Genomic DNA, 24,139 nt, shown 5'->3' with positions numbered 1-24,139 from the left:
AGTTCTTCATCAGAGCGATCATCTAATAGGATGTCTTGGGGTGATGGATCTTAAAAGTAAAATTTGTCAGAGTTGATGCTTGGTATGAGAGATTGATATATTGATTTAAATCCAGTATTTGCTCAAATATTTTTGGATTCAAAAATTTGATTTGAAATTAAATCTCCACATAAATTAAAAAAAAAAAAAGAACTCAAGATTTCGGCCGTATTTATTTACAAATCTATCTAGAATTCAATCCTTCAAATGAAAAGTTTATTTTTTTTATTCATAATCTATTCATTTATACATGTATATAGTTGACAAAAGTGCAACAAATAAAATTAAGATTCTGATCTTTATTTTAACAAAACTGTATTTAAATCAACATAAAATTATTTTTAAAAAATCTTCTGCCAAACAACCAACTGCTGAATATTTTAATATGGGAATTAACTACTAATAAACCATAAATATGAATATTTGTGTCATTAGTACTTGATTTTACGTTTTACTTCTGTTTTGGTTTTATATATGTATGCTATTGATCCTTATTTTCGCACACTTTTATTTAATATATTTAATTGTTTATAATTGTTGTTTCTATTTTGGATAAAATTAGGGTTGATTTATTTTTTTTTAAATATATATAGTGGACATAAATGCTATGTAACAACCAACTGCTGAATATTTTAATATGGGAATTAACTACTAATAAACCATAAATATGAATATATGTGTCATTAGTACTTGATTTTACGTTTTACTTCTGTTTTGGTTTTATATATGTATGCTATTGATCCTTATTTTCACACACTTTTATTTAATATATTTAATTGTTTATAATTGTTGTTTCTATTTTGGATAAAATTAGGGTTGATTTATTTTTTTAAATATATATAGTGGACATAAATGCTATGTAAAAAGAATTGTCTATATTCATAATTTTAAATAAATACGAGATATGTTTATATATCAATGATTACAGTTGACATCAAATTTTTTTATATAGGTTATTAATGTGTTCTGTTGAGGAAGTCAATTTTAGTTCACAATGAAAAAGCACAGATACATTGAGGGAATACATCATGTCCTTAAAAAAAAAAAAAAACTCCTTCCGTTTCTTTTCATATGTCATAAATCCATGTTCATTTTTAACTGTAATTTTCTAACATCATTATATATTTATTATTTTTTTTTCTAAAATTACCATTAACATTCTATTCAACTCTTTTGTTAGAATTAAATATGAGAAAAAAATTTAAAAATATAAATTGAAGATAATTTTGAAAAGATAATTACCTTTTTTATAAAATTTTGTGACATAATTAAATTTTTTGGTATATCAGATTCAGTTAATCATGACTGATGACAGATAAAAAGAAAAGAATGATAATTCTCAATAACTATATAACTATATGAATATTAATTTGTCTCTGTGTGTCCTTATACCAAACACCCATGTCCAAACTACAAGCTTGATGGTATCAATTACGTGCCACGTCAAAGCTTCAAGCACATTCTTTCCATGCATTTCATTCCTTTCAAGCGCATCATCCACCAACAAAGCTAAGCAAAGCATCAATTCCCCACTGCCTTTATCTACTTTGTTCTTCATCCATCTCTAGAGCATCTCCCCTCCACCATTCCCACCTTTCCAAACCCATAAGTTCACAACTAATAAAGCTCTTGTATCTCCAAAATTAACCATGCATGCATGAACAACCAAACAAGAAGACAACAATAATCATGGACTGGTTCTTACGTGATCCCAGAGGGCCTCAATGGAAGCAAGGTTGGAGAGGCCAAGTCCTGGCCTCAATTTCACTTCCTCCGGCACCGCTCCTCGCCGTCTTCGCCATAGTAGTTCTCTTCCTTTCTTTATCATGGTACACCAACTACAAGGAGCAGGTGCACCGTTCTGAGCTCGGCCTTCGCTTCTTCTTTATTCTTTTTCTGTTTTTGGTGGTCTTAGTCCTGGCAGGGTACATGCTCGTTGATAGAAGGTTTAAGTTCCGGAGGTTTGGGCCGGAGCAGGAGGGTAGAGACATGGCGGGGAGCTCGCCGTGGGGTGTGGCTGCGCTTGTGGTGGTGCTTTTGTTGATGGTGTCTTACCAGTCTTCTTTTCATTCACAGTGGTTTAGACCTCTGTGGAGGTATACTTAAAAAGAGTAGTTACTGATGATCATGAGGCTCCTCCTGCTCCTCCTCCTCCTACTCTTTGTGAACAACTGCTGTTTCATGTGCTTGTTTGTTGAATGTTGATGTTATATAAATAAATAAATATGTTAATAGCTTAATTATATATGGTGTTATTAATTTCTATGGAATTAATAAGTTCTCCAAATATATATGGTTGGCTGTTTACAGAGATTTCAGATGGGAGATGAAACAAGGATAGGAAGTAATCTAAGAATTTCTGTATCACTCTCTGTCAATGAAGATATATAAGTGATATGATAGAAAGGTGGTATAGCTGAAGAAGCCAAAAGGAAAAAAAAATTCAGCTTCTTAATTAACCATCTGAAAAGCACAAGAAAATCAAAATATAATATAAATCAGTACTGCAAAGACTACAACCAACATTCTTTGCCCAGATATGATTTCTGGATACATGATATGATTTCCATGAAGGTGTACACAGAAAGGTAATTAATTAAGAAGAATCAATAGCCTATTTTGGAGTGTAACTTTTGACAGTTAATCAACAACTGGCATCACAAGGGAACAACAACGTAGCTAGAGGATATCAACATAGATTCAAAAAAAGTTAGAAAGCAAAAGATTGTACAAAAGATAGTCTTAAAACTGGAAACCAGCTGCAGATTCACTGGCCTGATCATGGCATCAAATCTTTCAATGATGTCCTGTTTTTGCTTTAGCCTGAAAAGTGAAAACACAGGCAACAGAACTTGGAATGTCAGTCCAAGATGGCTACATGGAACTTTGGGAAGATAAGGGAGCAGTTTGCAAGAATGTAATTAATCTTGTTGAATTATCTGAATATATACTCTTTCCTCAGAAAACTTTTGCACACTACTCACACAAGCGCATTCATCACCAAGTTGTTACTCAACCTACGTAGTAGCATCTACATGTGACAGCAATAAAATCTGAATCTCAAAGTAGAAATGGTCAGTTTTATATATTTTCCAATAAAAAGATCTATGTCCAGCCATGCATGTGCTCTGGTGATTGTTATACATTAATTGCCATCTCTGCTCTGAAATTAAACACTCGCATCAGGTATTAAAGTTAACCTTGGCTTTCTGTCTCTCATTCTTTTTATAGTTTTTTCCAACATTAGCTTAGTTCCCTAGCTTAGCCTTTTACACTGCTTTATCAGCACGTCTCAAATGGAGTCATCTTCTATTCCATTTCCAACCAAAACGAACTCAGTTGGATTATTGGATATGGAACTTTCCATTCTGCTTATCTTTATTTTGAATGATCACAATTTCATCTCAAATATACTTGGATTGATTTCGGAAAAAAAAAATTTGAAGGTTTTTTATTTAATCAAATCTCATTTGGGGTACAAACATGTATGCTTGGCTGCTCTAATTCTAAGCTAGCCTCTTTTTCTAAATGCTTATCATCCTTTAAAAACCTAAAGTTACAAAACAAAAGGCAATTTTTAAGTGCATAAATAGTACTCGGCATCTGAAAAATAAATAAATTAATTGATTAGATATCATATCTTTTATTTAAAAATAACAAAAATCTAAATTATAAATAACACAAATCTGCAACCAATTGGAGCCTGGAGGTGTGGCCTAAGTGAGGGTTTTCCTTTTGAATGTGTTGGCTCCACTTGGTAAACTTTCTTAGTGGAAGACTTCTCTCATATTCACTTGAGAGTTTACTTTTGGTTGCTCTATTTATCCCCGTATTCTACAGTTATTGTTCTGTTTTGTTTCCATTTTTAATAGATTATCATGTTATATTATCTGGTTTCATTGTCTATTTACTCTCATTATATTTTACCTTTTAACTTTATACTTATTTTTTCTTACTTAAAATTTTGATGTATCTACTTCATAAAAAAAAATTAATTATTATGATTTTATATTTAAATTAATTTTTTTTTTAATAATAGATGACAAGCATACATTTTTATGAATATAAACAGTATTAAACAGTAATAAAATCCAGATATATAGTATATATATAATATAAAAATAGTATAAAAATCCCAGATTAACAGTGTATGAACATTATATCAAAGCACTTTTATTTCAATATATATATTTCATAATAAAAATAAAAGTCGTAAGAAATTACATCATAAAAATAGAAGTGGGTCAACATAGAGAGAGAGAGAGAGAGAGAAATCGCAAGATCATTCCCGAGTTGCTTCTTGGTCCACTGCTCATCTTTGCGATTTCTCTCTCTCTCTCTCTCTCTCTCTCTCTCTCTCGGGGTGACGATGGCGTCGGAGCATCAGGTACGGGCATCCCACATCCTGATAAAGCACGAAGGCTCGCGGCGCAAGGCCTCATGGAAGGACCCCGATGGCCGGATCATTAGCGCCACCACTCGGGACGCCGCCGTGTCGGAGCTCCGCTCCCTCCGCGATGACATCGTCTCCGGAAAGGCCCACTTTGAAGAGGTCGCCTCCCGTTACTCCCACTGCAGCTCCGCCAAGCGCGGCGGCGATCTAGGTCTGGCCCCTTCCCTTCTTGATCTTGTTCCAGTGCTTTCCATGATTTTTGTTAGGGTTTTTTTAGTTCTAGTAGATTTAGAGTTTTCTTTTGGAGATCTGTTTTGAAGGTGCGGTTGGTTGGATCATCTTCTTGTTCTTGAGTGTATTCTTGAAGTTTTCCATTCTCTAATTTGTTATTGATTGTAATCGAAGAGTGGAAGTGGTTTCTGTATCGTCTTCATCTCTCTTGAAAACTTCTGGCCTTGATTTGATACAATAATATAGAATCCGTTGTGCCTGTGAAATTTTAGCCTGAGATATTGAAAAAATAGATGTTGTTTGGGGTTTTAACCCTTGAGATGCTATTACTATGAAATATGGTAAGATAAGCAAAAACATATGTCTGAAATGAAGAATGATATATCTTAATATCTATGTGAGTGAACTCTTTATCTTGTTTTGGTTCTGTGCAATTAAACCTAACAATGCACCTTTATCTGTTGTAAGGCATTCATGTGTGTGTTAGGCATTTCTCATTATATATGTATGAATAATGTGTTATACATCCTAAAGGTACTATGGTGAATTGGTTAACACAGCTGTTCAATTTAGCTTGCTCAGAAAGTTAGAGGTGACCGTGATTGATTAATGATACGTAGGCATTACAAGTTACAAATATCATCTTTGTCATAGTTTTCAATCTATTTGAGCCTCTATTCATTTAGTCTGCTATGCCTTACTCCAATCAATGCCTTTTCAAAGTCTTACTTATGACTCTTCTTGATTAATGATCTGTATGAATCACAAGTAACAAATATTGTCATTGCTATAGTTTTCAATCCTATGTAAGCCTCTATCTGTTTGTATGCTATGCTTTACTCCAAACAATGCCTTATTCAGAGTCTTAAATACAATTCTCCTTCAAGTTGTTTGTCCTCTTCCACAAGTCCCTGATTAGATCATGTGCTGTTATTATTGAGTTGTCTGTTCACCCTAATTTCCTTTGATCTGTAGGATTTTTGTAAGAATTTTGAGCATTCTAGTTTAAATCTATCAGGTTATTTAGCATCCACCACACTGAGAGGTGCTCACTTTTCAGCACAGGTCTCATTAAAAAAAATTGTCAGCTATCTCATAAAACCTTGTTCGCCTAACTTATATAAGATTACAAGCTATCTGTTTCAAGTACTCCCTTTTTTATGTGTGCTGGTTTTAAGATTATCAACAAATTCTTTTTCCACGACTTCAAACATAGCAATGGTTCAAGTACTCCCTCTATCATTTACATTTCCAGGTGTCTTGTATGTGCATTGAAAACATATCTCTATTTTGTGTCTAATGGCTTGTGAATTTTAATTCAGACAGCTATTCTAGTTTGACCGATGTGTGGTATGAAGCTGAATATAATAAAGGGGATAGTCTGTTTTTTCTCTTGATGAACTTCTCAATCATGAATTTAGCTAATATCAATATTGTACAATGTTTAAACCAATGTTCACTTGGCTCTCTGTCAACTTAACTGAATTCATGTGTTGGAAATCATAATCTGTGCAACATTCACAATCATTTTCTTATATAAATTGCTTATTATTGCTTCAGGGCGATTTGGACGAGGGCAGATGCAGAAGCCTTTCGAGGACGCCACCTTTTCTCTGAAAGTTGGAGAGATCAGTGACATTGTGGACACTGACAGTGGTGTTCATATCATCCTGAGGACTGGTTGATGCTCATGCATTTGGCCTTCAAACATTGCCATTTGATCATTGTTTTGAGCTTTTGCTCATCTACGTGCATGTTTTTCCTCGCTGCATCTTCTTCTCCAGATAAGCTGAATGCATAAGAACCATAAGAACATCGTTTTGTATTTGATACTAAGATGACAGAGATGCATTATTTGAGTGTTTTATGTGGCTTGCCATCTATGATACCTTATTCACAGAGCCCTGGAAAACATTTGTTTGTTGATTTCTTTCCTTTCATGCTTGAATTTGAAGCTGGGCAGCTACTATTGGCAGACCATATGTTGTGAATTTTTGCCAAGATTCTATTATGTGCTCGCTTGATGATACCACTTGATCAACTGATGTTTGCTGCAATGGATATTTATATCATTAGAGAGATAGTAATTATGGGATAAATATGAACATATAAAGAAGCTATATCAGTGTTATAGCTTGTATAGAAGTGCATCAAAACACAGCGCATATCAAACGTAACCAACATAATTTTATTTTATAGAAAAAAAGGAGAAATCACAACCCAACTATGAGATAAGTGTAATTTTACAATCTCAAATTTTAGTTATACTATTTATTTACTTATGTGGATTTTGGACATACCCTAAAAATTCTGAAAATTTCTAATGTTGTGAGCTTCAACGTTTTCAATATGTTTCTTTTCTCCAAATAAAAAGGCTAAATGAGTTAAGATTTTGCTAAGTTGAAGGTAAATTCATGATTTAAGTTCCCTACTTTCTAAATTATCCCCCAGTTATTGGCGTACAAAAAAATTTAAACTTTTAGTTGATGTAAAGAATATTAATCACAATGAAAATGATGGGGAAACAAAACATCTATGATTTAATTAGTAAATTTACTACCCCTATAACTTAGAAAGTTGGTATTCTTTTCCTCAATTAAACAAAGATTGAGCATCCAATCTATAATTTTGTCTATATATTTCAAAAGAAATAAATTTATAAAATCTAAATTACAAGAATTATAACTCTTAAGATTAATCTGTATTTATATAAACTTCATTTTAGAGATAACATGACATATTAATATAAGATTTCACTCGTATATCTATAAAATCCTTCACAGTTAAATTATATATATATATTTTTTTAAAATTGAATTTATCCCCTGCATCTACATCTATTATATCTGGAAAAAAATTTCTTAAAATAATTGCTTTTTATGAGTTTATGACGTATAAATGTGAAAAATAAAGTTTAATTTTCATCCAATAATATCAAATAATATTAAATAAGAAAACGAGAACCGAACCCAAAACAGTTATAGTTTAATTACTACCGAGCGATGAATGCATCGTCGCAGATCATCCTTAGTACTTCGCAGCCCACCTCGCCCTCGTCTTAGTTCGCCGGCGTATGCCGCTCAATCTCGCCGTCTCTCCACAGTCCAAAGGTATCACTCTCCTCTTCTTCGTCTTTCGATCTCTATCAAGCCTAATATTATTCAGAATTTTCCGTATTGGATGTGTGATTTTGTGATCCTCTTTTTGTTGTTCTATGTATTTGGCTTCAGTCTGCCTCTCTGTTAGGTTTTGGGATTTAGAATTAGGTATTGATTTGAAATGTGGGACCCCAGATTATGTGAATTGTTTGAAGTTTTTGGAATATATTTTTTTTTTTTTTTGGGTAGAATTTGATGTTTTTGGGTTGGAGTTTGTATAATTTTGATTTGAGTTTACCATTATGATGTTCTTTTTTTATTGGAACGTGTGTTAATTGATGAAATTTTTTATCTTGCTTTATTTATTTTATTACTTTTGTCTTGTATTATTATGATTTATTTTTTTAGAATGTTGAATTTTGGAGTGCATAGGTTGGTTTTCCTTGTGCAAATGTTGAAGTGTGGGAACCAAATCTGCAGGAATTTTATAGGATTTGGTTAGAATTCGTCGAATATCTGAACATGCTCTTCATGTTCTTAGCGTGATGTGAGAACTACTTCTGTTAGATAATGTTTACTTGTTTTATGTTCTTGACCATATGTGGTGCATAGAGTTCTTGAGATGTACTTTGCATGCTTTGGATTTTTGACTGTAGGTTGATTATGGAGTTAAATTTAACTTTGCTTGAATTAGGTCATTTGGAATTCAAGTAAAACTTGCCCAACTTGAGATTTGGTTTCTGAACATCTAGTCCTATCCAGCCTGTACTCAACTTGGCATCAAGCAAACCACTCCAACTGGATGATTATTTTTTTGTAGTTACATATTTACCGATGCCCTAAATTTCCATATCTTTATTTGTTTGAATTATTCGTGAAGATTCATATTCATTATAAACTAACTTGGGAATTACCGAATTACAGACCACGCCAAATCCATTTTTGTGAAGAAAATTGTAATGCTATTAGAACTTAGTTGCATATCATCTCATGCACACAACTAAACCAATCACAATCATGTTTATCCTTTCTGTCTTAATTTTTTTTTAAAATTTTGTTGATAATATAATTGGTTAATGTCAACCTGTAGAGTTGCTTGTTGGCAATCTGGGCATCACAGTTTTGATGTGAGGAAACAACCACTTTTATCTGCATTAGGGCTCATACTTTACAACCTATTTATTTAGTTCACACACTGGTGTCAGCCTTGGGCATTGGAGAAGGTTCTCTCTCTCTTTCTTTCTCTCTTTTGTTTTTTTTATCTAAATAAGAGGAGATAATTTTATTCTACCTTGATTTTGATCTTTGCTTTATTTCTTGCAATTTCCCATCTTTCTGCTTTTCTTTGTCTCTAGGAGATATAGTGTTTGTACTTTGACATTCTGAAATTTGTAATTTGTGTCCGATTATAAATAGGCATGGCCATTGTCTAGCACATTCAGATAATGCATTTATAATCATCTTTTCTCCCATAAAATCTTCAATCCTCAGAAGTTTAACTAGAGTTCAGATAAGAGTACCCCAGGGATTATATGAAGGTCATTGGGAAATTATATCATTCACAACACGAGGGAAGTGCCATCCGTTAGACCTTTAATGAAAAAGCTATTGCTGACCTTTTATTTTCGAAAGCTATTGATTACTGATTAATGGTAAGATGCTTGGTTTATGATTCTGATGTATTCTGTTCTTCATATAAATGGCAGTTGAAATTTGTCTTTGAAAAGACGATTGTACATGCAATAATGGCATGGAAATAATTATTTTGCTTTTCTATATTAATTTTTCTCACTTGACATTTTTCATTTCTAGTGACTAGTCTAGCCGACTTTATGAGTGTCCATGTTTAAAATGCTATTGGTTATAATTGTTTATCTCAACCTTTAGATTTGTTTTGTGTGTGCCAGAGATATACCTGAAAGGTTGCTGATCGAATTTTTATTTTATTTTGCACTAGTAAAAACTGGGATCGGCATAAGTAGCAGTTAAATATGAAAGCTTCAAGATCCAGTCAACCTAAATCTCCAGGAAAAGTACATAGTGTGAGGATTACACTTTCATCCAGAGATGTAAAGAATCTTGAGAAAGGTGAACATGATTTCTTACAGAATTACTGGCGCTCATTTTCTCTTTTATTCTTTTTTTTTTTTCAAAAAGTTTTGAGTACTTTTGCTGTTTATGAACTTCAACAGTTTGTGCTGATCTTGTGAATGGATCACAAAATAAAAAATTAAAAGTCAATGGAGATGAAGTGACTCCGGTGAAATTTGTGCCCGTCAGCACCGAGGATTCTCCTTCAACTGGCGGTTAGTGCCCATGAAATCCATAAATCTTCTTTTTTTCTCTGCTAAAACTTCTTCAAATAAGCTTTTGCATATTATTTTTCATGAAGGCCAAGAAAAAGCCTTCCTTTTAGTTAGAGGTATTTGGAGATACTGGAGCCAAAAGAGGGATTTTGAGATACTATTCTAAGCCATATCTTGGAACCAACTACTGATTTGGGTTGCATTACAGCTTTTTACGCTTGAGCTCCAATACTGGACGGCCAAATGCATCCTTAAACAATTTCTTTACTGTGAGTTTGAATGTTGTAGTACAGTAATTTTGATCAGTTGTGGTCTTGGGTTATGTGTGATTTATGAAAAGATTCTTGAATTCTATCTGTTCAAGACAATGACCTTTCCAAATATTTTCCAAGCATCAAGTCCAACAATATAGGCTTCGCTTGGATACAAATTTTAAGCATCTTCCTTTCTCTCTATATATATAGACTCATCGACTTATGCAACTTTGGAGGATGCCTTCAAACTCTGTAGGGAATTCCACCTTGGTTGATTTCTGATAGAAATTTATTCATGCTGGAAGGTTAAAAAAAAAAAAATGTCTCTATTAGATGAAACACGATAAAGATTAAAGAAGACACAAACCTTGAGGTGTGAGTAAGGACAAACTCTTATTCATGAATGAAAGATAATGTTGTGTATTCTCTTCATGTGCTTACTCCCTTTCTTCATTTTTTAGTTCTTTTTCATAACTTATCGCAAGACGTGTCAGGCTAAGATATCCTAGTTTACTGACGTGTGAATTGAAAGTTGAGAAGCAGTAGCAATTGTGCAGAGATATTAAAAGATTTTTTTTTTATTGCCTAATTTCTAGGATTTCACATAAAAGAAGGACGGCCTAGCAAGAAGGGTTGTACCAATTTCAGGTGGAGCCCAGCCATGAGTCACTTCTTGCTCCCCTTCCTTGTACAGCAAGTGAGATTGGGACGGAAGGTTAACAAGAGTTTTAAGAGGCATGCCCTGTTGGCTGCAGCAAAAGCTGTCAGTGACAAATTCAACCTGATTTGCACTGACTCTAATGTTGAAAATCATCTGCGAACAATCAAGACTAGGTATTTACAGATAAAGAAGCTCAGAAGTCTGGGTAATTCAACCTGGGTTGAGGATGAAAAGAAAATTGTCATGGATGCAATATCTTATAACCAACACATAGCGGTAAGCTGCATGATTTTTAATCAAAATGCATTTATCTTAGTATCTTCATAATAATTCTAATTTCATTTTTACAGGCTCATCCGAAGGATGAACCATTCATAAACAAGACAATTGAGATGTACGATGAGATGGCTATCATCTGTGGTGATGAGCCAGTTGCCCCTAGAATAGTTGTCGGTGCTGATCCTGTGTTCTCAGGAGATGATGTGAATGTGATTATGGATGAAAACATTGAGACTGAGGAGGAAGCAGAGGAGACACACTCCCGGTCCCAACAAATTTCAACATCATCAGATTCAACAGGAAGAACAAGACAATGTGATCAAAGCAACAACCATATTGCAGAGAAGATCGATCTTCTTGCATTCCAAATAGGCCGGTTGGCCGACGCCATAAGGACCAGCCAGAGAGGCATTGCTTCTGAACTTTTCCAAGAAGTAATGAAATCTGATGGTTACAATGAGGCATCACTTGGTAAAGCCTTCGACTATCTTAATGAGCATGAACATTTAGCAAGGGGATTCCTCGCAAAAAACTATCACTTGCGGCAAGCTTGGCTTGCTGAGTACTTCTCTGCAGGTGATGGTCAAATTGATTAATGATCTATTATTTTTCAGCTTTCTTTTTGTCTAGTTTAACTAATATGAAAGTTACAGCAGGATATCTAACGTGAACTGGGGATTCCTGGGCTTCTCTTCTCCTCCTATCGCTCCATTGCTACTAGATGTTGCTAGTTTCTTGATTTATGGTGATAAAGGTAGATGTAGTTTCAAAAGTCCTAATATCCGAATAATTTTCCCCACATTAGTAAAAGCAGCAGTATTGAAATGTGAATATATTTACTAAAATTTTTTGTTTACTTAGCACTCATGTCAAGATTATTTTTTATTTGTGAATTATAATATTATCTTATACTGATATTAGTTTAATAAAAGAGATCACTCTGATTGGGCCTGAAGTTCACATGCCATGTTGTATCCAGTCTTATGCAACACACTCTTTGAGTGGGACCCCATATATTAAGCTTTTTTTAATTGTTCTAGTTCCATACTTCCACGATGGTGTGTAGTGGTAACCTCGTCTGCTCCTTAGTTGGCTTTTAGCGCGTTATTTATATAAAACAACCAAAAAAGCTTTTCATTCTTCTGGCCGACAAATCCGCTTAAAATTATTTCATTCATATTATCATTCACTGGGATCTAATTAAACAAGATGTAAATAAATTTTCTTTTCTTGCATACATTGAATTTAACCAAAAATTTTTATAAAAATTTAAAATACAATATATATATATATAATAGAGAATATACAAGCAATTATCTCACATAAATAGCATTAAATTATATATTTATAATGCATATTAATAATAAATTATTTTTAAAAAATCAATAGCGAAAGCCAGCGTTGACCGTCTCCTTTATATACAATTCGTTAGTTCAATCGAAACGCGAGTCCCGTTCTTTCATCGATTCACTCCCTCTCGCTCTCTCTCTTCCCTCTTCGTCATTCCCAGATCTACTAGTGAAGCTCCTCCAATGGCCGACGATTCCTCCACAAATCAGCATGCCGACCAGTCTCCGGCCAACGGCCAGGCAATGGCTGACGCAATCTCGGTGATCCCACCGTCGATTGCGCCTCCACGCAAGGTCGCCCTGATCAGCGGCATCACCGGCCAGGACGGCTCATACCTCACCGAGCTCCTCCTCAACAAGGGCTACGAGGTCCATGGCCTCATTCGCCGCTCCTCCAACTTCAACACCGCCCGCCTCGATCACCTCTACGTCGATCCCCACAACTCCAACAAGGCCCGGATGCGTCTCCACTATGCCGACCTCTCCGACGCCTCCTCTCTCCGCCGCTGGGTCGATACCCTCCTTCCTGACGAGGTCTACAATCTCGCCGCTCAATCCCATGTCGCTGTCTCCTTCGAGATCCCTGATTACACCGCCGACGTCGTCGCCACCGGCGCTCTCCGCCTCCTCGATGCCGTCCGCGCGGCGACCCCCTCTAAGCCCGGCGGCATCCGCTACTATCAGGCCGGATCGTCTGAGATGTTCGGCTCCACACCTCCTCCCTCAATCTGAAACATCCCCATTCCACCCCCGGTCCCCTTACGCCGCCGCCAAGTGCGCCGCTCACTGGTACACTGTCAACTACCGTGAGGCTTACGGTTTGTTCGCCTGCAACGGGATCCTCTTCAACCACGAGAGCCCTCGCCGCGGCGAGAACTTCGTGACCCGCAAGATCACCCGCGCCGTTGGCCGGATCCGCGTCGGCCTGCAGACCCGGCTGTTCCTCGGTAACCTCTCGGCCGCTCGTGACTGGGGCTTCGCCGGGGATTACGTTGAGGCGATGTGGATGATTCTGCAGCAGGACAAGCCCAGCGACTACGTCGTCGCCACCGACGAGTCTCACACCGTCGAAGAGTTCTTGGAGGAGGCCTTCGGATGCGTGGGTCTCCACTGGAAGGACCATGTGGAGGTGGATCCCAGGTACTTCAGGCCTGCGGAAGTTGATAGCTTGCGAGGGGATTCCACCCGGGCAAGGACCGTGCTCGGTTGGAAGCCCAAGGTGGGCTTCAAGGAGCTGGTGAAGATGATGGTGGACAATGATGTTGATCTCGCGAAGAAGGAGAAGGTCCTGGTCGACGCCGGCTACCGAGACGCGCAGCAGCAGCCATGATCAATGTTTATTTGGTAATGCCCCTTTGCCTTCCCATGAATTTTTCATTCCTTCCCTTACAAACTATTCCAGAGAGAACTTAAAAAATAAAAATGAAAAGAAAAAAAAAAAAAAAATCCTTCTTTTGTCCTTAATATTTTGTTCCTTTAATTTGTTTGTTATTTGTTACTGCTGTTATTGTTTACAAGTCGGATCTTTGCCATTAATTTTGTTCCAATAATTAAATTATTGTATGATTAGTTTTAGCTGCTTATTGATTTACTCTTTAATCGGTGGTGTTGCTGGTTACTAATTAGTGATAATTTTGTTGGTGAATTACTCTTGGATTCTCCTTTCTTTTCCTTCCAAAGCATTCTAGAGAATGATAATGATCATAATTTTTTTTTAAAAAAAAAAAGGTTTGTTTGGGATGCTAAATATTTTGTTCCTTTGTATTGTTTATTGTTTTTACTGCTGTTTGTGTTCTTGAGTTGGATCTTTGCCATTAATCTTGTTTAATATTGATAGTTTGTTCTTTGTGTTATTTTGTGATAGTTTTGTTGATGACTTCCTCTTGGATTCTCCTTTCTTTTCCTTGGAAAGCATTCTAGAGAATAATAATGATTTTTAAAAAAATAAAAAAATAAAAAAAGTTTCTTTGGGATGCTAAAATATTTTGTTCCTTTGATTTGTTTGTTGTTTTTGCTGCTGTTTTTGGATCTTTGGATCGTTGCTATTAATCTTGTTCGATAATGAGATTATATTAATAGTTTTAGCTTCTTGTTTGTGTTATTGCCACTGTGGGTTTCTGATTCTAGAGTTGCAGAGCTTTTGATATCATGTTTGTTTTTTGATATTGGTTAATCACTCGCATACATGAACAGCTAAACCTGTTAAACTGGATATTGTTGTAGACCTAACTCTGTGTTCTGTTGCTTCTTAGATGATAGAGGGTGGATGTTAGTTATTCTAGTTAATGGAAGGAACTTTTATGTTATCCATCTTATAATGGATGTTTTATGTTGTTGTGGATCTAATCTTAACCACTAACCAGAGCTTCTTCATCTGAAATGAGATTAGCGTTAATTAATAAGTTATTTTGGTGTGTTTGGTGATGATATGGAAGAGTCTAGCCGTTCTGATTAATGAACATAATTGCCATGAATTATAAGAAACGAGGAACTTCTTCCTAGAGTTTTATGTTGCGTGATTTGAATACTATTTTTCCCCATGGTCATTGCGGAAATGTTGGTTGTCTATTGATTACTCTTTATCCATTGAGGAAAATGAAATTATTTTGGTTATCAATCAGCCTCTTGCTTCTGTGCACTGCCGTATTCATTTATTTGGTTATAAATAAAGCCTGATTTTATTAATTTGGCGGTTCTATTCTAACAAGTGGAAGAATCTCAAGTTCTCAACATCAACCTTTCTAGATTTTTTTTTTTTTAAATAAAATGGACTGCTATTTACATTTCATACTATATATCAAGAAAGATTCATACTCCTGATCCATGTATAGAACTTTTGTGTTTTACAGCTAAATTATATTCATGACCCGTTGCATAAAACTCTTATATTTTACTGCTAGACTATAGTCACTATACTATCATGACCCTTGCATAAAACTCTTATATTTTACTGCTAGACTATAGTCACTATACTATCATGACCCTTGCATAAAACTCTTATATTTTACTGCTAGACTATACTATCATTTTCTATGTTCCTTTGTAAACATATTTTTGATGCTCTGCCTTCTGTTTTTTGGCCGATGGGATTGTGATTTTACAGGATTCAACTATGATAATTTAGTTTCATGTCATTATTCTGGTTGCTGGCATAAGCACGGGCGATGTTAGATGCATTAATGGCTTTGCCATTTAGTAGTTCTCCATATGTATATATGGCCCTGTAGCTCTTTACCTGAATGACAACACATGCATAAATCAATACTTTTCAAAAGAAAAGAAAATAATAATAATAATAATAATAATAATTTCACCTTTTTGAAAGTGTCAAGAGGAATCATACTAATCCACCTTAAGTTATCTGGCACACCACTTATTTCAACTCTTTTGAGAAAGACATCCGTAGAATGCCATAAAATACAATTAGAATAATTAATGCTAATGAGTGCGAGGCAGGCATACATTTTAAGACAACAAAATAATTTCAATGAGATCCTCAGAAGAGAAATGGCCAGAACCAGCGTCTAACAGTAATAATGGCCGACATTTTTTCGTCTTGAGGATTAGCCATTCTCAGCTCGGTCATATGCATTGGACTTGTGTTTTGGTGCAAAACTGAAGCCTTCTGGAACCTTTCCCAGCAACATCTCAGAGATCCTAATCTGCAGCATTCAACATAAGTTGAATCATATCCAAATAGATAGATACATTGCAATCATAGTTTATGACGTAAATGAGGAGAAGAGGATACCCAATCAGCTGCTGAATCAGAGGCCATTAAAGTCTCAAGATCATTACGGCCGTAGTAGCTGGGCAGTCTCCAGTTTATGCGTTGTGGGATGACATCCAATAGGCCTACAGGAATGTATCGGCAGGTGTAGCTCAACCATTCCAACATGAAATGCCGGGTAGTCTCCACACCTGCAATGAATTATAACCAAGTTTATTAGAATGCTTATGGACTATAGGAAAAACAAATTTGATCATTTGGAATTTAGAACTAATAATGGGTAAAGGGTTTGTGCTTCCAGATTTAGTAATTCAAATCACATTAACCTTATTCAGAAGTTTGCGGAATATCAAGCATTGGCATTCAGATTGTTTTTGTTGTTCATGGGCAAATCTATTACATGACTATGGTTTAAATTGTTTACACATGCTACTGAGAAGTTTTGAAGTGTGACAAGTACTCTCCGCCAAGCACCAAATAGATCTCTTAGTGACCTTAACAAGTTAAAAAAGAAAAGCGATTTTTTCACAATTAAAATATCTTTTATTGTTACAAGACAATAATTCTGTGCAACACATCATTGTTCTTCAGTATGTAGCTTAAACTCTTAAACAATCAATTGCATTCACAATTCCTTTCTAGTGAATGGGTCAAGGTCTTCCTTTCATAAGAGTATGGGAGTACCACACAACAAACAATGATATAATCACATGGTTCATTAACACCTTCAACATTTCAACACGAACTAAAGCCTATACTGACAGCAACATGCCACCAAAGTAAAGAACAAGAACAGCAAAATGCAATGCAAGACATCAGCATACCGTATCATGTGCATACCTTTGTTATCAGAGCCCCAATGTTGAAGCCCAAATCGTACAAAATCCTTCAAAATATCAAAGCGCTCTGTAGAACTAATGTCCCAATCCCGTTGTTCCTTGATTTCAGTAAATATCCAAGGCTGAGCATCAAAAAACAATATAAAAGAGACTCAGAATAAAAATAAAAAAAATGTTATTCGAAGTCTTGTTGATTTGACATAATGAGGCACTGAAAGAGGAACATGTCTGTTTAAACGCATGAATACAGATATATGAACCTTTATTAGGGCACCTCGGCCAACCATGCAGGAAGAAAGTTTGGAACAATCAGAAATATGCATGTTCCAGTCATGGTATGAGAATATGTCACCATTTCCCAGAACTTGCAAATTATCAGGTGCTTTATTTGCACACAAGTTTATGTAGTCCCAGTCAGCAAGCTTGCTATAGCGTTGTTGCCGTGATCGGCCATGAATTGTTACAGCTGTGCCTCCCCATGCCTTAATATCTGAGATCAAAGAATCTATTCGATTCCTTCCTTCAAAGTAACCAGTTCGAACCTAACAAACAATATTGAATGATATAAGAGGTGCAGATTAATACACTGAAAAATGAAAATAAAGCAATTAGTTTTCATGACAAAAATTAGAGAATTACAGCCAGAAGCCTGGGATGGGACTGCTGGCTAGCTTCATAAAATATTTTGCTAATTGAAGAATTAATAGAAGTAATATTTTCATTACAACAAACATAATAGTTAATTACCATAGACACCTACCTTAACAGTTATAGGCTTGTCTACAGTTCCAGAGGCTGCTTGAATAATGCCCTTCATTCTCATGGGCTTTGTCAGAAGAGAAGACCCAGCACCTTTGTTAACAACAATATCAATAGGACAGCCCATGTTAATATCAATAAAGTCAACTGCACATTCACGGTCTATGAGTTCAACAGTTCGTGCCACGGTATCTGGATATGAACCACATATCTGTACACCAAATATTTCTTCCGAGGAATGACGCCTCAGCAATGCCCATTCTGAAGCTTGCCCCTAATGATAAGATCACGGTAAGAAAAGGACATGTTGGTTTCATTCCGTCCAGGAATTAAATTAGGAAGTCATACTTGTAGGAGGTTCGTGCACATTGCCATCTCTCCACAGGTTATGTCTGCCCCCAAGGCCCTGCAGACCCTCCTGAAAGGCAGATTCCCCACAGTGGTGAGCGGAGCAAGATATAGCTTTCTTCTGAAGTCAATAAGCTTCTTTTCTCGCGCATGTGGTTTCAAATTCGAATCAACTTTAACTGAGCATACACTGATCATTCTGCTTTTCCTCTAGCTGGTCATCAAGTTTGACAGAATCTTTCTCCACTGGGCCTGTCCCTGTCCAAATTATATCAGCAGAATCAGAGAAAATAAATGTCCAAATAGCAGCTAGCATAGCAATGCAAAATCCAAACGATTTTCTAAGCAGTGGTGGAATACTCAATTGAAAACTGACCATTTATATCAGAGGAATTAAACTTATCATCAGTGGGGTTCTTGGCCTTCTTTGACGGTCTCAAGTCATCAATCGCAGATTCATCATTCAAGGGATCCTTATCCATGCAAACTGTAGAAGAAGACTCCAACTCACTAACTGAGGTGCAAGGCATATCATTGTCATTGTGCTCCTGGACATTACTTGAACCATTTACACTATCTGGATGACTTTCCTCCTGATTGGCATCTGAATTTGTCTTTTGAACCATAACCACCCTGCAGGTTAGAAACCCATCAACACATAAGCACAAAATCAAATAATTTCCCTAAATGGAAATCACATTTTCCTCCAAGCATTATAATGATTTTGGCGCCATGGAACACAACCAATTCCACTGATCAAAAAGACTATTGCTCCTTGATTTCCACAAAAATAGACAGAGAATGGCATACAATATATTTCAGTAGAAAAAGATGAAGTACATATTTACTGCTCCATAAAACATATATCTTTGGTTCTCATGTTCAAGATGAAACAGTTCATAGATAGGTGAAAGTATACACAGAGGAAAAAGAAATAAATGGACAATAGAAAAAAAAGGTTTTTTTAAATAAGGATTTACTTACAGAAAGCCCAAGGAGCTTGAGCTGAGCAGAAGACTTGGGAAAACTAACTTTATTCTTCCACAAGAGCCTCTGCAAGTCTTTGTTTAGACCATTGATTTCAAAATTCTTCTTTGGAGTATTCTCATCCTCCAAACTAACACCTTCACTGTGAGTGCTCGCAAATCTACAAGTCAATCCATAAGGGCATAATTCTTTAACAATGTTAAAAGGGCAAGTCCCTTCAAGGTCTGCTGGCTTCTGCTTCTCACAAAGAAAAATTCATCCATTACCCAAAAATTCAAAGACGCGAAATTGGAAAACAATTAGAAGAAAAACAAAAGCTATAGAAAATGCAAACCTGAGCCAAATAAGCATCCAAATCGTGGCTGAAGCGACATTTGCCGCCGTAACGACAAGCATCAACCTTTCCCAATTTCGCGACTTCCGAACAAATATGAGTCGCGCTCTTCTGCTCCTGCGGTTACAAATTGGAGGAAAGGAAACCAAATAAAACTCCATGATCGTCTCTAACTCGTTCTTGAAAACAACAAGCACTGTGAAAATTTTGAAAGGAGACCTGCTGCCGCTCGCGCTTGAGCTGGCGCTTGGACTTCTTCTCCTTTACAACATTCGAGGAAACACTATTCTTCTCACCAGCACCATCGGATCGGGACCTCGAGGGCGGAGGCCGGAGGAACTCGGCCTTCACTGGGGCGATGGCTTTGGCTACAAGTTCCTCAGGGTTAGGGGGAGCTGCTTGGGGTTCCGGGAGAGAGATAGGGTTCTCTGACGAAGGTTCAAAGGTGGCAGTGTCCACCGGAGGCTCGCCGCCGTTCATGGCGTCGGCAAGACGCGAGTCAAATTGGGAGTGATCGAATAGAATTCGAAGGGAGGAATTAGGGTTTATAACTGGATGGTGAAAGATATGGTGTGGGTTTGTTAACCCAAACTCAAATCAAATAGGATGCAACCTCTAAGTCTAACCATGGTTTAGTTTGGGGGTGATAACAGGGGCAGGGGGCGGGGGGCAGGGGCGGGGGCAGGGATGCCCTCCTCGTCCCCGTCAATGGCAGGGATGGAGATTCTCCATCCCCGATTTTCTAATGTGACTCCCCACGGAGATTCTCTAGTTGTAAAAATATTATTACATATTGGAACATAAAAACAACTCAACACTATTTAACATAGGGCTATTATATCTAATTTTAATTGTTATTAGTTTAAAATAAATAGTTTATGTGATTAGCGCAATTAAATTAAAATTATAGTTTTTTATATTATTACTTAGACCATTGAATTTTTTAATGTTGAAAAAATTATACATACATATACACACAATATATATATATATATATATATATGTATTTTAATTGGGTCGGGATCCCCATGGGCCGAGGATGGCATTCCTCGTCCTTATCCCCATTTAGAAAACAGGTACGGATTGACCCCTGTCCCCGCCCCCATGGGGGAGAGATTCGGGGAATCCTCATCCCCGTGGTCTCCGCGGGAATCGGGGATTTCCCACCTCATTACCACCCCTAGTTTAGTTTGGTTTGTTGGTTTGTATTTAATATAACTTGATTAAATTTTAATTAATAAAGCATTTATAATTAATTTAAATAAATTTAAAGAATTAATTATGTCCATCTGTATATATTACTAATTTTTAGTTTTTTTGCTTTACTTAAGTTTTTATTACTGTTTAAAAAAAATTTATTAAACAATTTTATTTGAAACAACCTTGATTTTAGAGGTTAATAACTCTTTTTCCTTATCATAAGTTACTGAGAAATAACTCCATCTCTCAACAATATTGAGATGAGTGATTTCTTCGCTTTATAAAAATAAATTAAAAAATTTTAAAAAAAAAACTACTACCTTATTTGAAGTATTTGGAACACATCACCATACACCATCTTGAAATTATGTATGTACTTTCTACAAAATTAAACGTATTAAACAAGTAAAATCTTTAACTAAGGTTTTCTTGAGAATGTTATCAAGCTTTTATGTGTACTTTTAACACTTTTTACTCAAAAATCAACTCATCTCTAATTTAACTGAGTTTGTGTTATACTTGTTCAAACTTTTCTTTTATGTTTTTTTAAAAAAATAAATAAATGGTCTGTTTAAATTAAAAAGATAAAAAAAAAATATACAATGGAACATAGAAACAGAGAAAACAAACTAAATTACTCACTACCTCCAAAGATTACAATGAATAAAAACAGAGAAAAAAACAACACAAAATAATAGAGTTGAGGGCTAACATAGCACTAACGAGACATCCGTGCTTAATGGGGATCCCCCTCTCCCCTGCTGTGAATATTCCTCTGTGTCCCCAGCTTTCCTGCTTGAGGACTCATGTATTCCAAACTATATATGATTGTACTAGTTGAAAGCTTCAAACCTAACTCAATTGCACTAAACAAATATTCACCAAGTAAATAAAAAATCTTGAAAATTTTCTAATCATACAAACCTATTAGCTGTAGATGATCAAAATTAGCTTGAACCAAATGAGTTTTTTACCCGACTCCGATGACAACAATATCGAGTTTTAACAAGCTCTTTAATGGCAATTAAAACAATGAAACAAGTGAAATTGTTAGTGAGAACAGTTACAAATTACATGTGGTAACGAATAAAAATGAAAAAGAGAAGGATAATTATAAGAGTAGCAATAACAACAAAATAAAATAAAATAAAATAAAAGGCAAAACATATAATATGAGAGTAGACCACACAATACGGTAGGAGTAAAAAACAGCCAAAGTAGAGGCAACCATCTATCATATAAGTGACACCCAGAAAACAATCACCACAGTGAATCATTAGTTTTAAGTAACATAAGGGGGCAAGAGAAATTAATCTTAAGTTAGGTCTAAGGTTGTACATCGTATCAGCTTAATCAATGAATGGATCTAAGAAATCAAGACTACACTTGATAGTTATCACGGATTGGAGTTCTCCAACTTGAATCTTTTTAAATCCAACGCTTCCAGAGATTTGGGGTTTTCTATCTTCTCGGAAAAACAAAAGCTGTGTCAAGAAACCTGCTTCTTCGTTTCAGCATGTGATGTGACGACCTCTTGTGTCCATCCATGCGACAAGTGACAAGAGGAGAATTGGTCGGAAGCCTACTTGAGAGTGAATCAACAAAGTTATAAACCAAGAAATCAAGTTAGTTTGGGTTTGTTCCATGTGTATAATAAACAAAAATTTTACACATATATAACACAACAACTTAATATTTCTTTGCAATAACAAAATATAAAGCATGTTCTCATGAAGTATATATATGATACATCAACTAAATCCTTCTTTGCAATAACAAAATATAAACATGTTCTCATGAAGAGGAGAATTATATATGTATAATTATATGTATGTATTCATTGTAGAGAAGGGTGAGGAGTGATGTTTTTGAATGGTGGGTGACAGAAAGAGAAGTGAGCACAAATGGTATCCAAGCATAAACATGAAAACATGTGCAAGAATGAACCATTAGTGCTCACTCTCTTCTGTCATCCCCTTAATTAATACCACACCACCATCTCTTCTCCAACTACATCTACATGCACATCTACATCTACATCTACATCTACATCTATATCTACAAGCATTGCTTGCTTTGAACAAACAAGATAACAAGTACACCACCCTTATATAGCCCAAACCATATCACATATGATCCATTGCTTTTTCCAATGGAATCACTGCCATTAAAATAAACTATATATATATATATATATGTCTACATTTATTCTCATGATCTTATCTTCTCTTTAGATGAACTTCTCTTTGAGATCAAAACTCATGATACTATTATTCATCATTATCTTCTGATCTCTTTCATGAGATCATTACTGTGAACCTTATCTCAAACTTTATTAAGCTCTTTCCACGTTCGTGTTGTGGGCTATTTTTGGAAACTAGTAAGGTTTCCAAAGATGGATGGTTATTGATAGTATCTATCTCACTTAACAAAAGAATCTATATATATATTTTTTTTTAAGATGAAGTTTGATGGTGGTGGCATCATGGGCCGGTGATAGAAAGATGCATATATGAGTTTGATGCATGGAACTGTGCCTTATGGCTCTTCCGAACTAGTAATATTTCTATGATAATAATAATAATAATAATATTTTTATTTCTAGATATACCAAGATATATATCACATGAATGTATTTCATTAAAATAATAATACATTGATAATCTTGATTTGTTTGTATTGTCACGTGTTGATTGGCTTGGTTAATTATATTTTAATGCATAGAAATTGATTTAAAAAAACTATTAATAGTTGGGAAATGCACAGGGTTATATACATGATGTTTTGATTGTATTAAATATGGAAATAGTTGATGATTAAAGAAGACAGCCGAAAGTTATACAAAGTAGTGACTCTCATAAACTCATCATTAATAATATTTTTTTATTTCTAGATATACCAAGATATCACATGAATGCATTTCATTAAAATAAAAATATATTGATAATCATGCTTTATTTGTAGTGTCACGTTTCACACATTGATTGGCTTGGTTAATTATATTTTAATGCATAGAAATTGATTAAAAAAATATTAATAGTTGGGAAATACACAGGGTTATATGCATGATGTTTTGATTGTATTAAATATTGACATAATTGATGATTAAAGAAGACAGCCGAAAGTTACACAAAATAGTGACTCTGAGAAACTCATGATTAATAATTGGGAATTGAATTGGAATGGTCCCCATCAATAAAGAAATATTAAGAATGTAACAGACCATCACATGGCTGATGGCTCCTCTCTCAGTACATCACACTACCACACATATATAGACTAACTACTCTCTTCTTTTTCCCCTTTCAATCTTTCATTCTTTTGGATAAATC

At 35.4% G+C, this 24,139-nt stretch overlaps 5 protein-coding genes and 1 long non-coding RNA gene across 7 annotated transcripts; 4 read left to right on the top strand and 2 right to left on the bottom strand.

Moving 5' to 3' along the window:
• Window positions 1-1,604: 1,604 nt before the first annotated feature.
• LOC120258934 lies at window positions 1,605-2,298 on the top strand. The gene has a single exon (XM_039266415.1). It carries the CDS (start codon window positions 1,693-1,695, stop codon window positions 2,143-2,145), a length of 453 nt encoding a protein of 150 aa, XP_039122349.1. The 5' UTR covers window positions 1,605-1,692; the 3' UTR covers window positions 2,146-2,298.
• A 2,005-nt stretch (window positions 2,299-4,303) lies between these two features.
• LOC120258935 (peptidyl-prolyl cis-trans isomerase Pin1-like) lies at window positions 4,304-6,596 on the top strand. The gene is made up of 2 exons (XM_039266416.1): window positions 4,304-4,643; window positions 6,224-6,596. The coding sequence occupies exons 1-2, from the start codon at window positions 4,409-4,411 to the stop codon at window positions 6,346-6,348; spliced, it is 360 nt and encodes a 119-aa protein (XP_039122350.1). The 5' UTR covers window positions 4,304-4,408; the 3' UTR covers window positions 6,349-6,596.
• On the bottom strand, window positions 6,388-7,861 carry LOC120258936. Its single transcript, XR_005536040.1, has 2 exons — window positions 7,660-7,861; window positions 6,388-6,714 (listed from the first exon to the last, which is right to left on the bottom strand). It is a non-coding gene; the product is annotated as an uncharacterized LOC120258936 (long non-coding RNA).
• LOC120258932 lies at window positions 7,674-12,153 on the top strand. 2 transcript variants are annotated; one of them, XM_039266414.1, is made up of 6 exons: window positions 7,674-7,773; window positions 9,719-9,849; window positions 9,954-10,067; window positions 10,918-11,258; window positions 11,333-11,837; window positions 11,918-12,153. In XM_039266414.1, the coding sequence occupies exons 2-6, from the start codon at window positions 9,753-9,755 to the stop codon at window positions 11,929-11,931; spliced, it is 1,071 nt and encodes a 356-aa protein (XP_039122348.1). In that variant the 5' UTR covers window positions 7,674-7,773; window positions 9,719-9,752; the 3' UTR covers window positions 11,932-12,153. The 2 variants fall into 2 exon arrangements, with proteins under 2 accessions (XP_039122348.1, XP_039122347.1); XM_039266413.1 differs by having other exon boundaries at window positions 11,915-12,153.
• A 533-nt stretch (window positions 12,154-12,686) lies between these two features.
• On the top strand, window positions 12,687-14,193 carry LOC120259555 (GDP-mannose 4,6 dehydratase 1-like). Its single transcript, XM_039267183.1, is given in 2 exon segments — window positions 12,687-13,330; window positions 13,332-14,193. Coding segments are annotated over 2 exon segments (1,146 nt in total). The 5' UTR covers window positions 12,687-12,793; the 3' UTR covers window positions 13,941-14,193.
• Window positions 14,194-16,018: 1,825 nt separating this feature from the next.
• LOC120259065 (tRNA-dihydrouridine(47) synthase [NAD(P)(+)]-like) lies at window positions 16,019-20,185 on the bottom strand. The gene is made up of 9 exons (XM_039266600.1): window positions 19,827-20,185; window positions 19,608-19,724; window positions 19,267-19,507; window positions 18,287-18,465; window positions 17,940-18,212; window positions 17,440-17,721; window positions 17,181-17,301; window positions 16,362-16,531; window positions 16,019-16,272 (listed from the first exon to the last, which is right to left on the bottom strand). The coding sequence occupies exons 1-9, from the start codon at window positions 20,085-20,087 to the stop codon at window positions 16,174-16,176; spliced, it is 1,743 nt and encodes a 580-aa protein (XP_039122534.1). The 5' UTR covers window positions 20,088-20,185; the 3' UTR covers window positions 16,019-16,173.
• Between the last annotated feature and the right edge of the window lie 3,954 nt (window positions 20,186-24,139).

The sequence above is a fragment of the Dioscorea cayenensis genome, chromosome 4 (genome assembly GCF_009730915.1).
Source record: "Dioscorea cayenensis subsp. rotundata cultivar TDr96_F1 chromosome 4, TDr96_F1_v2_PseudoChromosome.rev07_lg8_w22 25.fasta, whole genome shotgun sequence".
Lineage (NCBI taxonomy): Eukaryota > Viridiplantae > Streptophyta > Magnoliopsida > Dioscoreales > Dioscoreaceae > Dioscorea > Dioscorea cayenensis.
The sequence above is the reverse complement of the archived record's forward strand: the minus strand, read 5'-3'. Positions and strand labels throughout refer to the sequence as shown.

What these genes read in the sequence shown, in the direction of transcription:
- LOC120258934 (XM_039266415.1), top strand. Translation starts at nt 1,693, where the DNA reads ATGCATGAACAACCAAACAAGAAGACAACAATAATCATGGACTGGTTC.
- LOC120258935 (XM_039266416.1), top strand. Translation starts at nt 4,409, where the DNA reads ATGGCGTCGGAGCATCAGGTACGGGCATCCCACATCCTGATAAAGCAC. An exon ending in CAAGCGCGGCGGCGATCTAG is followed by an intron (nt 4,644 to 6,223) that starts GTCTGGCCCCTT and finishes TTATTGCTTCAG; the next exon opens with GGCGATTTGGACGAGGGCAG.
- LOC120258932 (XM_039266413.1), top strand. Translation starts at nt 9,753, where the DNA reads ATGAAAGCTTCAAGATCCAGTCAACCTAAATCTCCAGGAAAAGTACAT. An exon ending in TGTAAAGAATCTTGAGAAAG is followed by an intron (nt 9,850 to 9,953) that starts GTGAACATGATT and finishes GAACTTCAACAG; the next exon opens with TTTGTGCTGATCTTGTGAAT. An exon ending in CTTATAACCAACACATAGCG is followed by an intron (nt 11,259 to 11,332) that starts GTAAGCTGCATG and finishes TCATTTTTACAG; the next exon opens with GCTCATCCGAAGGATGAACC.
- LOC120259065 (XM_039266600.1), bottom strand. Translation starts at nt 20,087, where the DNA reads ATGAACGGCGGCGAGCCTCCGGTGGACACTGCCACCTTTGAACCTTCG. An exon ending in ACAAGCCTATAACTGTTAAG is followed by an intron (nt 17,722 to 17,939) that starts GTAGGTGTCTAT and finishes ATTGTTTGTTAG; the next exon opens with GTTCGAACTGGTTACTTTGA. An exon ending in CTGATTCAGCAGCTGATTGG is followed by an intron (nt 16,273 to 16,361) that starts GTATCCTCTTCT and finishes TGAATGCTGCAG; the next exon opens with ATTAGGATCTCTGAGATGTT.